The 15,823-nt window shown below is 46.4% G+C and overlaps 1 protein-coding gene across 2 annotated transcripts in view; it reads left to right on the forward strand.

Moving 5' to 3' along the window:
* Positions 1-10,986, forward strand: part of CASP14 (caspase 14) — a 32,430-nt gene extending 21,444 nt beyond the window's left edge. Inside the window, exons 3-10 of one of the 2 annotated variants that reach the window (XM_055104182.3) lie at positions 1,144-1,427; positions 1,551-1,881; positions 4,447-4,519; positions 5,722-5,871; positions 5,973-6,198; positions 7,408-7,524; positions 7,680-7,783; positions 8,235-10,986. In XM_055104182.3, coding sequence (XP_054960157.1) covers positions 4,493-4,519; positions 5,722-5,871; positions 5,973-6,198; positions 7,408-7,524; positions 7,680-7,783; positions 8,235-8,339 — 729 coding nt within the window. In that variant the 5' untranslated portion in view covers positions 1,144-1,427; positions 1,551-1,881; positions 4,447-4,492 and the 3' untranslated portion in view covers positions 8,340-10,986. The remainder of the gene's footprint in view (positions 1-1,143; positions 1,428-1,550; positions 1,882-4,446; positions 4,520-5,721; positions 5,872-5,972; positions 6,199-7,407; positions 7,525-7,679; positions 7,784-8,234) is intronic. The other variant, XM_055104183.2, reaches the window with a different exon arrangement.
* Positions 10,987-15,823: the final 4,837 nt, after the last annotated feature.

The following is a 15,823-nucleotide window of genomic DNA, read 5'->3' on the forward strand; positions in this document are numbered from 1 at the left end:
TTAAGCTGCAGTGAGCTGTGATCGCTCCACTGCACTCCAGCCTGGGTGACAGATCAAGATCTTGTCTCCAAAAAAAGAAAAAACAAAATGTTCCAAAATGAACTGACGCAATGGTTGCATCACTGTGAATATATTGAAACCCACTGGATTGCACACTTCAGGTGGGTGAATTGTATAATACGTAAATTATATCTCATTTAAGCTGTTGCTATCGAACCAAGTTTGTTCTTCCTCTGTGCAGCAAGCCAATCAATGTAATGACAGATTTTGCAGAAGAGAAAGAGTTCATTCATGAGGCAATTAAGCGACGAGGTGGTAAAACAGGTCTCAAATTCTCCTCCCCAAAAATAGGGTTTGAGGGTACTTATGGGATAGAAAACGGGGTGGCCTAAAGTACGGAGAAAGGTGACTGGCAGGTAGGGAAGGGGAGGTAATCAGGATTTCTGAGCAAGCGTGGTTGAGCTACATGGCTTTAGATAGGACGTTTGTGCAAAAAATAGCATTTAGCATGATCTGAAGGTGGAGTTTACGGCCCTCTGATATCAGCTACCCACATAGGTGCAGATGAAGGGTCAGTGATCTCCACTGGCTTAAACTAAACAAGAGCTGCCTCCTACCTAGTTCCTGAAAAACAACTTTAAGCACCCATTACTATAGTGTCCAACAGACAAAAATGTTATCTGTAAGGAAGCCAGTGGGAGTTTAGTTATGCATTATTTGGCTACGTTACTTGCTAGTGGCGCTTTTAAGATCAACTATAAGTAAGCAATTAAAAGTAAGTAAGCAATTAAAAGCGAGGCAGATTAAGTCTGGAGGGCTTAATCAGGTTCACCTTTGGTTTCACTATTAACATAAGAAATAAAATGAAACAAAATGGCTGAAAAATAATAAGAGGAGGAGGAAGAGAGGAATCATCATGATGCATCAGTTAAGGCAACTGGGCTGGAACCTTTTAGGGGTTGTTTGTTTGTTTTTATATTTAAGACAGAGTCTTGCTCTGTCACCCAGGCTGGAGTGCAGAGGCACAATCTTAGCTCACTGCAGCCTCAAACTCCTAGGCTCAAGCCAGCCTCCTACCTCAGCCTCCTGAGTAGCTAGGACTATAGGTATATGCCATCATTTTTATTATTATTTTTTTTTTAGTGACAGGGTCTTACTATGCCCCAGCTGGTCTCAAACTCCTCACCTCAAGCGATCCTCCTGCCTTGGCCTCCCAAGGCGCTGGGACTACAGACGTGACCCACCACACCTCACCCCTTATAGGGTTGAATGCCAACTGTGCCAATTGCTGACCTTGGGCAGTCATTTCACCTCTATGAGCCTCAGTTTCTCCATCTGCAAAATGGGAGCAAAAATACTGATCTGTCTAGACTCTTGAAGACTCGATGAGATAATAAGTGAAGTCGGTGTTATCTACACAGTGGAAGGTGAGATGAATAAACTAGGCATAATGATGATGGTAATAACCAGATGGGCTGGCTATGGAATGGGGGTTGGGAGAGGTGGCTGGGCTGGCACAGACATCTGACTCATTTAGATTCTCTGCCTAGGCCACCTTTGCCAGAGGGAGTCCCCTCAGCCTTGCGATCACTCATCCCATTGGCGTTGGCTCCATTTCCACACCACAGCTGTGTGCCAAGGGTGTGTCATGAGGTTTCTTGAGTGACAGAAAACTCACTGACAATAAAGGGCCAGGTGATTGTGCCACCCGATTCATAGACCAGGCTTCTCAGGAGAAACCCCGGGAGATTCCACACTGTCAGCCCCTTCTCCAAGATCAGTACGTGGGCCTGACTCCTCCTCGGTGCCCAGCTCAGTATTGGCAACTAGGAGAGTAGTGAGATTGAACTTGGCCTTGAGGAACAGCTGCCTCTACAGTCGGTAAGTGATTTGGTGGATATTAGCCTCTCTCTCTCTCTATCTCTCTCTCTCTCTCTCTCTCTCTCTCTCTCACACACACACACACACACACACACACACATGCACATACACACACATGCTCCCTCTCCCTTCATGAATTAATGCTCTGGCCAGTTTTGGCAGAATGGAAGAAATTTCCATCCATCCCCTCTTTCTTTTCATCTGTTCATTTTTTTCTTATTTGTTTACTCAGCAAATTCTCTCCAACACCACCTCTGTGCTCCCTGCCACACTGTTGGCCATGATGGAGACAGAGATAATGAAGTCAGGCTTTCAGTCCTGAAAACTGAGCTGCCAGTTCAGCCATGAGAGTAAGAATCAAAAACACTGCTGTAATTCAAGTAGGAGCAAGCAGAGCTGTGAGAGTCCAGAGAAGGAAGAGGAAAGTTCCAGGAGGTCAAGAGGGATCATAAAACCTACGTGGGTCGCCATTGCTGTTAAGCACCTAGAGCTCTCCCCAGGTCCTTTGCGGATGGGAAAATCGAGTCTCAGAGAGGAGAGTGAGATGCTGAAGGTCACACAGCTGGGAAGGGACTGAGGCAGGATTCGGTTCTGGCTCCAGGGCTATGCTCCTTCCACTTCCTCCCTCACAATCTTTGGTTCCTCTTTCGTCACAGCACTTGCTCTGTGTGTGTGTGAGTGTGTGTGTGTGAGACAGAGAGAGAGAGAGAGATTTAATATTCATTTCTGTCACAGACTAGAGCTACAGAAGGACAGAAAGTCAGGGAGCATGTCTGTCTTACTTAATGGATTCTAAGTGCATAACACATAATAGATACCCAGAAAATATTTGCTGGGTAGGTGGGTGGGTGGGTGGATGGATGGATGGATGGATGGGTGGGTGGGTAGATGGATAAGTAAATAGGTGGATGGATAGATGGAAGATAGAGATGATGGATGAAGGAATGGATAGAAGGAGGGCTAGATGGAGGGACAGTTGGAAGATAAAATAGATGGAGGGATGGAAGACAGAGAGAGGTAATGGATGAATAGATGGATGGATGGATGAATGAATGAGTGGTTGGATGGATAAGTGGATGGATAGATAGATGGATAGATGGATGGGTAGATATATGGGTTGATGGAAGAATGAATGGGTATATGGGATGACTGATTAATAGATGGGTAGACAGACGGATGAATAGATGTGTGAGTGGGTGGATGGATGGATGGATGAGTGGACAGATAGGTAAGTGGAAAGATAAATTGGTGGATGGGTTGATGAATAAAAGGATGGATGTGAAATTGGATTGATGGATGACTAGATAGATGCGCGGGTGGAAGGATGGGTGGATGGGATGACTGATTAATAGATAAGTAGATGGACAGATGAATAGATGGATGGGTGAGTAGGTGAATGGATGGATAGATGATGAATTAATGGATAGATGGTAGATGGATAGATGAATGAATTGATGGGTGACTGGATAGATAGATGGATAAAAACATAGATGAATGGATGGTTGATGGGGGAAGGCATAGCAGATATTATGCCACCAAAATTGTCAGAGAAGGATCTAGATAGAAAAAAAAAGAAGCATTCCCGGCGGGGTGCAGTGGCTCACATCTATAATCCCAGCACTTTGGGAGGCCGAGGTGGGCAGATCACAAGGTCAGGAGATCAAGACCATCCTGGCTAACACAGTGAAACCCCGCCTCTACTAAAAATACAATAAAATTAGCCAGGCGTGGTGGCGCGTACCTGTAGTCCCAGCTACTCGGGAGGCTGAGGCAGGATCATCACTTGTACCCAGGAGGCAGAGGTTGCAGTGAGCCGAGATCACGCCACTGCACCCCAGGCAGCCTGGGTGACAGAGTGAGATTCTGTCTCAAAAAAAAAAAAGCAAAAAGCATTCCCTACTGAGGAGAAAGCGTAGGAAAAGGCAAAGAGATGGGGAAATGCCAAGAGTATGACAAAAGTCTGTCTGTGCAGCCAGAGAAGAGAACAGGACTCAGAGATGAGAATGGAGAATGTGGACAGACATTCAGACTGAAGGAAGAGCAAGGGAGGTGGATTGACCCCTTCGTATTGGAGACCCAGTGAGATAATATCAAAGTTGCATTCCCCACTTCGATGACATTCTCCTTTAAATGCTCCTCCAAGGCATCTCTTTGAGATGGCTTCCCCAGCCCGTCATCTCCTAGGTAGAAGAGGGAAACACATGGGTCACTTGCCCTGCTCCTCATTCCAGGGCTTTCAGGGGAAGTTCAGTCCACCAGAAGCTGGTGAATGACCCACGGGAGACACAGGAAGTTTTTGGGGGCGGGGTGGGGGACATTGTGGGGTAGGCTCAGCAGTTCTGAAGAAGACATCCAGAAATGGAAGACATCGTGAAATTGTCATTCTAGGGGTGATATATTACTACTTCATGGATTATCATCTATTGCCCAGATCTGTCCACAGACCAAATCCCCACCACTTGAGTGCTATTTGGTCTCAAAAATCCAGATACATAAGCCAGTTTGTCCCCTGAGCCCCTCGGCCTCCCTTTAGAGAACTTTAACCTATCTTCTCTTGACTCCAAGGATCAGACAAGGGTGCTGAGAGCCGGGGCTCACAACCAAAGGAGAAATGAGCAATCCGCGGTCTTTGGAAGAGGTAGGCTGGGTGCAGGTTGAGGGGAGGGTGATCATATGGGGAGAAGGAAGGTGAGGATTTTAATGTTTTGGAAAGAGTGGAGGGACTGAAAAAATCATGATCTGAACTCAGAGCTAGGAGGTACTTTGTAGTCAATCAAACAGCAAAAAAAGACTCAGAGATGGAACCGAAGTTGGGTTGGGTGGTGGGGGCAGTCAAACACAGCTACCTCTGTCTCCAAAGATCAAGTTCTTCTCAACACATTAAAGGTTCTGAGAAGTCCTGCAATAAACAATTTCATGTTGATTTTTTAAAAGATGAAGTTCTTACCACTGGGGTGCTCAGTACGCTGCTTCTGTTCTGGAAAGAACTGTTGACCCCCAATATTCTTCTTCCTCAGACGGGATCTCAGTATTAGCTTCAGAAACTCTGAGACCTCTGCAAGTGAGGAGGTAATAGAGGAATGCTCAGAACACTCTTGGGGAGGATGAGGAGACCTGCAAACCCACAAAATACGACAACTGGAAGGGATCTTCAAAATCACACACACACTCATTGTCTATATTTGGAAACTGAGGCTCAGATGGGAGCAGTGACTTCCCCCAAGTTCATACCAAGCTAGAACAGAGCTGGACCCCAGGTTGGGTTGCTGTATTGGGGAACTAAAAATAAAGGACACCCAATTCAATTTGAATTTCACATCAACAACAAATAATTATGTAGTATAAGTATATCCCATGCAATATTTGGGATATACTTATACTAAAAAGGTATTTGGTTTTTATTTGAAATTTAAGTGTACCTGAGCATCTTCTATTATACCTGGCAACCCTAAGCCCAAGCCTCTCTTGTTTTGTTTGTTCGTTTTTGAGACAGGGTCTCACTTATTGCCCAGGCTGGAGTGCAGTGATAAGATCATAGTTCACTGCAGCCTCAACTTCCCAGGCTCAAGCGATCCTCCCACTTCAGCCTCCAAAGTAGCTGGGACCACAGATGCACAGCAGCACACCCAGCTATATTTTTCATTTTTTGTAGAGACAGAGTCTCACTGTGTTGCCCAGGCTGGTCTCGAACTCTTGGGCTCAACCAATCCTCCCACCTCGGCCTCCCAAAGTGCTGGGATCACAGGCATGAGCCGCCACACCCAGCCTGCATGCCTCTTTTGACTACATCTGCTTCTCCTTGAACCTCTCCATGCTGATTTCTGTCTTCTCTTGGCCCAGGAGAAATATGATATGTCAGGTGCCCGCCTGGCCCTAATACTGTGTGTCACCAAAGCCCGGGAAGGTTCCGAAGAAGACCTGGATGCTCTGGAACACATGTTTCGGCAGCTGAGATTCGAAAGCACCATGAAAAGAGACCCCACTGCCCAGGTATTGGGGTGCCTACTCCAGGCCTGTTTGGGGGAAAGGTACTAGGTTGGAAGTGTAGGCTATGGGGACCCAGCTGAGTCTGGTTCTTCCTCTCACTCCAGCAATTCCAGGAAGAGCTGGAAAAATTCCAGCAGGCCATCGATTCCCGGGAAGATCCCGTCAGTTGTGCCTTCGTGGTACTCATGGCTCACGGGAGGGAAGGCTTCCTCAAGGGAGAAGATGGGGAGATGGTCAAGCTGGAGAATCTCTTCGAGGCCCTGAACAACAAGAACTGCCAGGCCCTGCGAGCTAAGCCCAAGGTGTACATCATACAGGCCTGTCGAGGAGGTGGGGACAGATCCAAGAGCACAGAGTCTGTGGTTTGTTGTTTCTGTTTTGTTTTTTGAGACAGCACCCAGGCTGGAATGCAGTGGCGGAATCTCAACTCACTGCAATCTCCATCTCCCAGGCTCCAGCCGTCCTCCTGCCTCAGCCTCCTGAGTAGCTGAGACTACAGGCTCCCGCCACTATGTCAGGCTGATTTTTGTAGACAGGGTCTGATTATGTTGCCCAGGCTGGTCTCAAACTCCTGAGCTCAAGCAATCCTCCTGCCTCAGCCTCCCACCATGCCCAACCAAGTCTGTGTTTTTATCCAAGCCAGTCCCAGATCCAAAGCCCCAGCTGAAGCCAGGCACCATGGCTCATGCCTGTAATTCCAGTACTTTGGGAGGCCCAGGCGGGAAGATTTTTTGAGGCCAGGAGTTCAAGACTAGTGTCTGAGCAATGTAACAAGAACCCAGCTCTATGAAAAATATTAAAGATTAGCCAAGGGCATGGTGGCATGGGCCTGTGGTCCTAGCTACTCAGGAGGCTGAAGTAGGAGGATCACTTGAGCCCAGGAGTTAAGAGGCTGCAGTGAGCTATGATTACACCATTGCACTCCAGCCTGGGCAACAAAGCAAGCCCCTGTCTCTAAAAAGTTAAATTAAATTAAAAAGCCCCACTGCAAATGGCATACCACAAAAGCATCCTTTTTTTTTTTTTTTTTTTTTTTTTTTTAGACGGAGTCTTGCTCTGTCACCCAGGCTGGAGTGCGATGGCACAATCTTGGCTCACTGCAACCTCCACCTCCCAGGTTCAAGCAATTCTTCTGCCTCAGCCTCCCAAGTAGCTGGGATTACAGGTGCACACCACCATGCCTGGCTAATTTTTGTATTTTTAGTAGAGATGGGATTTGACCATGTTGGTCAGGCTGGTCTCAAACTCCTGACCTCAGGTGATCTGCCCTCCTCAGCCTCCCAAAGTGCTGGGATTACAGGTGTGAGCCACCGTGCCCAGCCCCTACCTTTCTTTTTAAGAGGCGACATCTCGCTCTGTCTCCCAGGCTAGAGTGTAGTGGTGCAATCATGGCTCACTGCAGCCTCAAACTCCCAGGTTCAAGTGATCCTCCTGCTTCAGCCCCTCAAAACGCTGGGAGTACAGGTGTGAGCCACCCTGCCCAGCCCCTTTCCTTACCTTTCTCTCTGACTTTGCCTCCTCCTCTTCTTGTTGTTTCAGAACAAAGGGACCCCGGTGAAACAGTAGGTGGAGATGAGATTATGATGGTCATCAAAGACAGCCCGCAAACCATCCCAACATACACAGATGCCCTGCACGTTTACTCCACGGTAGAGGGTATGAGCTCCCAGCTGGCCCAGGGATCCCTCTGCTCTTCCCCCTCTCCTGCCACTCCCAACTCCTGAACCTCTCCTCCAGGACCCACGCCCTTCCAGGATCCCCTCTACCTACCCTCTGAAGCTCCCCCGAACCCACCTCTCTGGAATTCCCAGGATACATCGCCTACCGACATGATCAGAAAGGCTCATGCTTTATCCAGACCCTGGTGGATGTGTTCACGAAGAGGAAAGGACATATCTTGGAACTTCTGACAGAGGTGAGTTGACAAAAGGTAGCTGGGACCACTGCCCAGGCCAAGAAGGGTGCAGGCGGAGGGGGCTGAGCCTCCTCCTAACCCCTCTCCATTTCCCTCAGCTCCAAATCCAACCCAGATCTCAATACAGAAACTAAGAAGCCCACTTTCCAACAACTTTCCCAAATGCAGGGACTCTTAAAAGCCACAGTATGGGAGATAAATTTCTATAAACAAACCCCCCTTGGATATAAACAATGTTTGGGCAAACTGTTTTCTTTTAATGTTTATATGTTTTTATTGCAAATTATAAAAAAAATGCCCAGCCAAGGATTCCATACAAACTATGGTATAGGAGGAGGCCATAAAGGTCTCTCATCTTAGGACAAGAATACCCACCTGCCCCGTTCCCTAACCCTCCCCCCATAAGTCCATGACACTGACTCCTCCAAGCTCACCACACCTGTTGCTGCAGGTGACCCGGCGGATGGCAGAAGCAGAGCTGGTTCAGGAAGGAAAAGCAAGGAAAACGAACCCTGAAATCCAAAGCACCCTCCGGAAACGGCTGTATCTGCAGTAGAAGTAGAAAGACCAGGAGGAGCTTTCCTTCCAGCATTCTTTCTGTCTCACAGAAATTTAGAGGCAGCTCTTACCTCTCCCCAAGATCTCTTCCCAAGGCTAAATGGCACCCAGTTTCTTTTTCTTCACACCCTTCATGCAGGTCCTCCTGTCCTTCTCAGAGCAAGCCAGCCAAAACTTAGCATAAGGCATGGTGGCAACATTAACATCACCTCCCTCAGGCTGGAATTTCTATCTTTATTAACGCAATCTAAGAGACCTAAGAGTGCATTCACTTATCCCACTTTCTGTTCCTGTGGTCTTCTTTCTCCCATGAAGCAGAAACTGGATAAAGCTCAAGATTTTCCATAGACAAACCAAAGCCCACTCATCCCCTCCTACCCCAATCCAACCTCTGCTGGCTCCTGCATCTCACTTGGAGGTAAAACCTCCTCCTGAGGCCAATGCATTCCCAACTTCCAGTTCTTTCCTTTACCCTGGCGAGTTAGTAAGGTAAGAACCATTCTTTCTCTCCAAAACCACTCCTCCTTGGCTGGCAAGTTGGTGTCCTAACTCCGTTCTCTTCCTAGCTCATGGCCTCTCTAGATAATAAAGTTGTCTCCTCCTTTCTGGATCTCTTCCTCCTAACACCCCTCCCCTGAAACCCTGGACTCTGCCCTCTCTCCAAGAAAATCCATCTATTCAACTATTCTTGCATTCAATTACTCTAAATGAGAGCGTGTTGGAGCTATGGCAAATTCCCTGTTGTCACCTTGCTCTTTTGCAGACAACATAATATTTAGCCTCTCATAACCAGAGAGGTTAAATAATTTGTCAAATGCAATACAGTAAGACAGAGGCAAGGACAAGGTTTGACTTCCAGCCCAGCCTCTTTTCCACAACCTGCTAAATCTTGATCCGTCTGAAAACTTTTCTAATTAGTGAAGATGACTAATAAAAATTTTCCCTACCTCCAAGGTAGGAGCTTTCTGGAAGTTTCTAGAAATTTTCAATAACCACCAGCCAAGGTTACCTCCAGGTAACCTTGCAGCACCAGGCTGGAAGTGAGATCGGCTTCACTATCTTCCAACTCTACAGCCTGTATCTCTCCATCCCCAGCTTTGACCTTTCCTGGTCAAGTAACCTACGGGCACATCCAGCGTCACTAAAAACTCAGGGCTTTTCTTCCCGGTTACTCCTCCAAGCGTTCCCTGGTATCCTCAACCTCAGATCCCAGGTTCAGATTTCTGCAGTCAATCTATGACCCCTCTCTTCTTGCATCCTTCATATGCCGCCAGACACCATGCCCAGTCCAGCCTGATTTTGAAACAACTTTCATGCCGGTCTTCTCTTCCCTGACATGTTACTGTCCAGGCTCAAGTCCTCAGCTTCTCATATCTGCATCTTTGCAACCAACTTCCTCCCTTGCCTCTCTGCTTTTCCATCCCACTTTTCATGTGTCCTCCATACCATCTATAACAGTGATCTCCCTGGAACACTCAAGAAGACACAACATACCCTATTATTTAAAGACCAGGGGACTGGACAGTGGCTCACACCTGTATTCCCAACTTTGAGAGTCTGAAGCGGGAGGATCACTTAAGGCCAGGAGTTAAGAGACCAGCCTGGGCAACACAGCAAGACCCTGTCTCTACAAAAAAAAATTAATTAACTGGGTATGGTGGCACATGCCTGTAGTCCCAGCTACTCAGGAGGCTGAGGTGGGAGGATGACTTGAGCCCAGGAGTTTGAGGCTGCAAGGAGCTATGATCATGCCAGTGCATCCCAGCTCTAGGTGAGACAGTGAGATCCGGTCTCCAAAATCAATCAATCAATCAAATAAAGACCAAAGTCAAAGCTCACATCAGGATCTCTCACACCCTTCCAATTTTGCCATCTACCAGCACTTAGCTAAACCCATCTCCCATCTCTTCCACCATGAATTCACTCTTTCAAAAAGACTAATGTCTTCTTACTCACCCTTGCCTCTAAGCCTTTGCTATCACCATTTCCCCCAAGCTGGAGGGCCCTCCCTCTCCCTTTACCCCTCTTCCACTACCTCCCACCCCTACTTTTTCCAGAAAGCCATTTCCTCTCTTTTTTCTGATTGATCCTTCCCTCTCACCCAGGATTAGATGCTGGAAATGACCACTTCTGGAGGGCAGGGAACAAGCCCTTAATCTGCATAATGAGTGTTCAATAAACAGTTGTCAAACTTTGAAAGAAAGTGTTGAAATCTTTGTTCTGTGCTGAAACCGTGAGGCTGATACGAAAGGAGTTATGGATTTAATTTCTTTTTTCCCAGTGGCTGGCTTCCTCCCAGGTGTGTCTATCATGAATGGAGAATCAGGAGCTTCAGCCTGTGTCTTCTTTCCTTTTTTTTTCTTTAAGAGATGAGATCTTGCTCTGCCACCCAGGCTGGAGTACAGTGGCACCATCATAGCTCACTGCACCCTCGACCTCCTGGGCTCAAGCAATCCTCCCACCTCAGCCTCTCATGTAGCTGGGACTACAGGTGTGCATCACCACACCTGGCTAATTTTCTTATTTTTCGGTAGAGATTGGGTCTTGCTATGTTGCCGAGGCTGGTCTCACAGTCCTGGTCTCAAGCAATCCTCTTGCCTTGGCCTCCCAAAGTGCTGAGATTACAGATGTGACCCACCACACCGAGCTCCTGTCTCTTTCACAAAAACAGACGTGTTGGGAATTTGTAAAGTTACAGGCCACACTTTCATGCTGAATGGCTATCTTTTACATAATTGTTCCATCTCCAGAATGTTTCCAAGGAAGTATGCAGACAGAAAAATGTCACTTTTCAGAACTATAAGGGACATTGGAGGTGGGCTAGTTACAGCATCAAAGACATTTAGCAAGTGTGCCATCTCTCTAGCCTGGTGCCCATGGCAGACATGACTAATCAATCACACCTATTTTTCCTAATGAACTCAAGTGTAACCTCAAAGCCTTTCTCCTCTGAGCACTTGGGAAGCTGACACCTGTCTACTGGCATAAGTACATCATTCCTGATCCATTTGAACCTCCACCTTAGGAAGTAAATTGTCTATGGTCATTTTATGTGGTACACCCAGGAATCTAGCCATGGCAGTAACCGGGGTTTTATCCATGGAGATGGAAAACCAAGTGGCCAACACAGGGGTGGGTTCGAAGGGCCAACAGATCTGGGGTGATGCATGCACTGAGCTCTATACACTTACTTACATGCCAACCTGCGGTCCAAACACCCAATGATTCTGGGAGTCTCCAAACATAAGGGTCAGAAAACTGTGTCTCACTCACCAGATCCAGTCTGCAGTTTGTTTTTATCAACAAAGCTTTGCTGGCACACAGGCATGTTTATTCACTTACATACTGGCTATGGCTGCCTTCAACCTACAATGGTAGAGTTGAGTAGTTAGAACAGACAGCATATGGCCCACAAAGCTGAAACTATTTACTATTTGGCCCCTTACAGAGAAGGTTTGACAACCCCTATCCTAATATCTTTCCAAAAATTCCAATTTTGCTATCAATACTAATTTTGATGTCAATGACGTATCACCTCACACCTGTTGGGATGGCTATTATCAAAAAGATAGGAGATAAGCATTGGTGAGGGTGTGGAGAAAAGGGAACCTTTGTTGGTGGAAAATAGAATGGTGCAGCCATTGTGGAAAACACTATGGAGATTCCTAAAGAAATTAAAAACAGGCTGGGCATGGTGGCTCACACCTGTAATCCCAGCACTTAGGGAGGCTGAGGCGGGTGGATCACTTGAGGGTGGGAGTTCAAGACCAGCCTGGCCAACATGGTGAAACCCCGTCTCTACTAAAAATACAAAAATTAGCCAGGTATGTTGGTGGGCGCCTGTAATACCAGCTACTTGAGAGGCTGAGGCAGGAAAATCGCTTGAACCTGGGAGGCGGAGGTTGCAGTGAGCTGAGATCGTGCCACTGCATTCCAGCCTGGGAGACAGAGTGAGACACTGTCTCAAAAAAAAAAAAAAAAAGGAAGAGGCTGGGCGCAGTGGCTCACACCTGTAATCCCAGCACTTTGGGAGGCCGAGGTGGGCAGATCACGAGGTCAGGAGATCGAGACCATCCTGGCTAACACAGTGAAACCCCGTCTCTACTAAAAATACAAAAAATTAGCCGGGCATGGTGGCGGGCACCTGTAGTCCCAGCTACTTGGAAGGCTGAGGCAGGAGAATGGCATGAACCCTGAAGGCAGAGCTTGCAGTGAGCCGAGATCGCGCCACTGCACTCCAGCCTGGGCGACAGAGCAAGACTCCATCGCAAAAAAAAAAAAAAACAGAACTACAAAATAATCAAGTAATCCCACTCCTAGGTATATATGCAAAATAAAGGAAATCAATATATCAAAGAGATATCTGCACTGCCATGTTAATTGCAGCACTATTCACAATAGCCAAGATATAGAATCAACCTAAGTGTCTATCAATAGATGAATGGATAAAGAAACTGCGGTATATATGCACAATAGAATACTATTCAGCCATAATAAAGAACAAAATCGTGTCATTTGCAGCAACGTGGATGAGCCTGGATGACACTGTATTAAGTAAAATCAGCCACGCACAGAAAGACAAACATCACATGTTCTCACTCATTATCTGGAAGCTAAAAAAGTAGATCTGGTGAAGATAGAGACTGGAATGGTAATTACCAGAGGCTGGGAAGGGAAGCGGGCAGAAGACGTGAAGAGAAATGGGTTACTGGGTATGAAAGTACAGTTAGGTAGGATGAATAAGTTCTTGTATTCGAGAGCACAGGAGGAAAATTATTATTAACCGTAATTATTTGTATATTTCAAAATAGCAAGAGGAGAAGAACAGCAGTGTTCCCAACACAAGGAAAAGATAAACGTTTAAGGTGATGGATATCTAATTACCCTAATTTGATCACCACCCCAAAAATCTGTACAACTATGACATATCAAATAAAAAAACAGAACTGTCCAGGCATGGTGACTCACGCCTGTAACCTCAGGATGCCAAGGCGGGAGAATCACTTCAGCCCAGGAGTTTTAAACTAGCCTGGGCAACAAAGTGAGGCTTAGTCTCTACTAAAAAATTTTTTTAATTAGCTAGGTGCGGTGGTGTGTGCCTGTAGTCCTAGCTACTTAGGAGGCTGAGGTGGGAGGATCGCTTGAGCCCAGGAAGTCAAGACCGCAGTGAACCGAGATTGCACCTCTGTGCGCCAGCCTGGGTGACAGAGCAAGATCCTGTCTCAAAAAAAAAAAAAAAAAGAAAAGAAAAAAAAAACAGACCACCATATGACCCAGCAATTAGACTTTTTGAATATATATCCAAAGGAAATGAAATTAAATCTAGTAAAGATATCTGCACTCCCATGGTCATTGAAGCATTATTCACAATAGCCAAAATGTGAAAAAATCGAAGTGTCCATCTACGGACGAATGAATAAGGAAAAGACTGTGCGTGCGTGTGTGTGCGTGTGTGTGTCTGTGAGAGAGAGAGAGAGAGACTGTGTGTGTGTGCATGTGTGTGTGTGCGCACACAATGGAATGTTATTCAGCTTTAAAATAAATAAATAAATGAGATTCTGCCATTTGCCACCACATGGATGAACCTAAAGTATATTATGCTAGATGGAATAAGCCAGCATTGAAATCTACCGTTGTATTAGTCTGTTCTCGTACTGCTATAAAGAAATACTTGAGTCTGGGTAATGTTCAAAGAAACAAGGTTGAAGGAAGGCGCCGTGGCTCACCCCTGTAATCCTAGCACTTTGGGAGGCCGAGGTGGGCGGATCACTTGAGGTCAGGAGTTGAAAACCAGCCTGGCCAACACAGTGAAACCCTGTCTCTACTACAAATACAAAAGAAATTAGCTGGGCATGGTGGCGCATGCCTATAATCCCAGCTACGCGGGAGGCTGAGATGGCAGAATTACTTAAACCCAGGAGGCAGAGGTTGCAGTGAGCACTCTAGCCTGGGTGACAGAGCGAGATTCAGTCTCAAAAAGAAAAAAGGTTTAATTGGCTCAGGGTTCCACAGGCTGTACAGGAAGCATGGCCGGGGACGTCTCCGGAAACTTACAATCACGGCGGAAGGCGAAGAGAAAGCAGACACGCCTTACTTGGCTGGAGCAGGAAGAAGGGAGGTGGAGAGGTGCTACACACGTTTAAACAACCAGATCTCGCGATAACACACTCACTAGCACAAGAACGACACCAAAGGAGAAACCTGCCCACATGGCCCAATCACCTCCCAGCAGATCCCACCTCCAACACTAGGGATTGTAATCTGACATGAGATTGAGCAGAGACAGACCCAAACCATATCAATGGCTTTGTTCTACAAGACCTGCGACTAAAGGTTTTCCCCAATTATTAAGCAAGGATGTGTAGGTTTAGCCTGGAAGTTTCATATTCAGCATCAGGAACTGATCCAGGCTTTGTAGGACCTGTACAATTGGGCAGAAAGAATCCCTCTTTAAGAAGAGGACAAACAGCAACGCAGAATTAGTACAGCCACATAAGCACATTGTCAGGGTCTCTCCTTGGACCATGCAGAGGCCCAGAAAAGTGGGGATCCTGTAGCTTTTGCCACATCAGCTCCAAGGCAAGTCCCCCTTTGTTTATCTGTTCTGCAACACGCTCTCCGATAGCAGCAGAAACAGTCGTTTTAAAATGCAGATCTGAGCCGGGTATGGTGGTGCGCGCCTGTAAGTTCCAGCTACTTGGGAGGTTGGGGTGGGAGGATCACTTGAGCCCAGGAAGTCGAGACTGCAGTGAGCTATGATTGTGCATTGCAGCCTGAGCAACAGAACTATCTCTAAAAGAATAACAATAATAAATGTGAAATAAATCTTTGAAAATGCAAATATGACCTGCTGTGCATCTTCTTAAAATCTTTCTGTGACCTCCCACTGCCCTTTGGATAAGGAAAAAAGTCTTAACTTCTAGATCCCTACATCTTTTTATCTCTACTCCTTCAGTGTTTCTTTTTTATTATTATTATACTTTAAGTTTTAGGGTACATGTGCACAATGTGCAGGTTAGTTACATATATATACATGTGCCATGCTGGTGCGCTGCACCCACTAACTCGTCATCTAGCATTAGGTATATCTCCCAATGCTATCCCTCCCCCCTCCCCCCCCTTCAGTGTTTCTGAAGTCACTTTGGACTTCTTTCTTTTCCAAAATAGGCTATTTCCTATCTCAGTTACCTCTGCTTAGATCACTCCTCCAAACCACCTTGTTATCCTTTATACTGTAGCTCAAATACATTTCTGAAGGGAAGTCTCTTTGTCCACCACCTCAGACAAGACCCGAGTTTAGAGTTCTTTGTAGACTTTTTCTCCAAGCCACAAATCACACTTTAAAATTATGTCTTTTGCGATATGATTATTTATTCAAAATCTGGCTCTTCTACCTGATGGATCCAAGATTAAACATCAATTGTCATAAGCCAGTGAGCTTTGGGGTCATGTGTTACTGCAGCATAACCTAATCTGTGCTGA

This window comes from Pan paniscus, chromosome 20 (assembly GCF_029289425.2).
Source record: "Pan paniscus chromosome 20, NHGRI_mPanPan1-v2.0_pri, whole genome shotgun sequence".
NCBI lineage: Eukaryota > Metazoa > Chordata > Mammalia > Primates > Hominidae > Pan > Pan paniscus.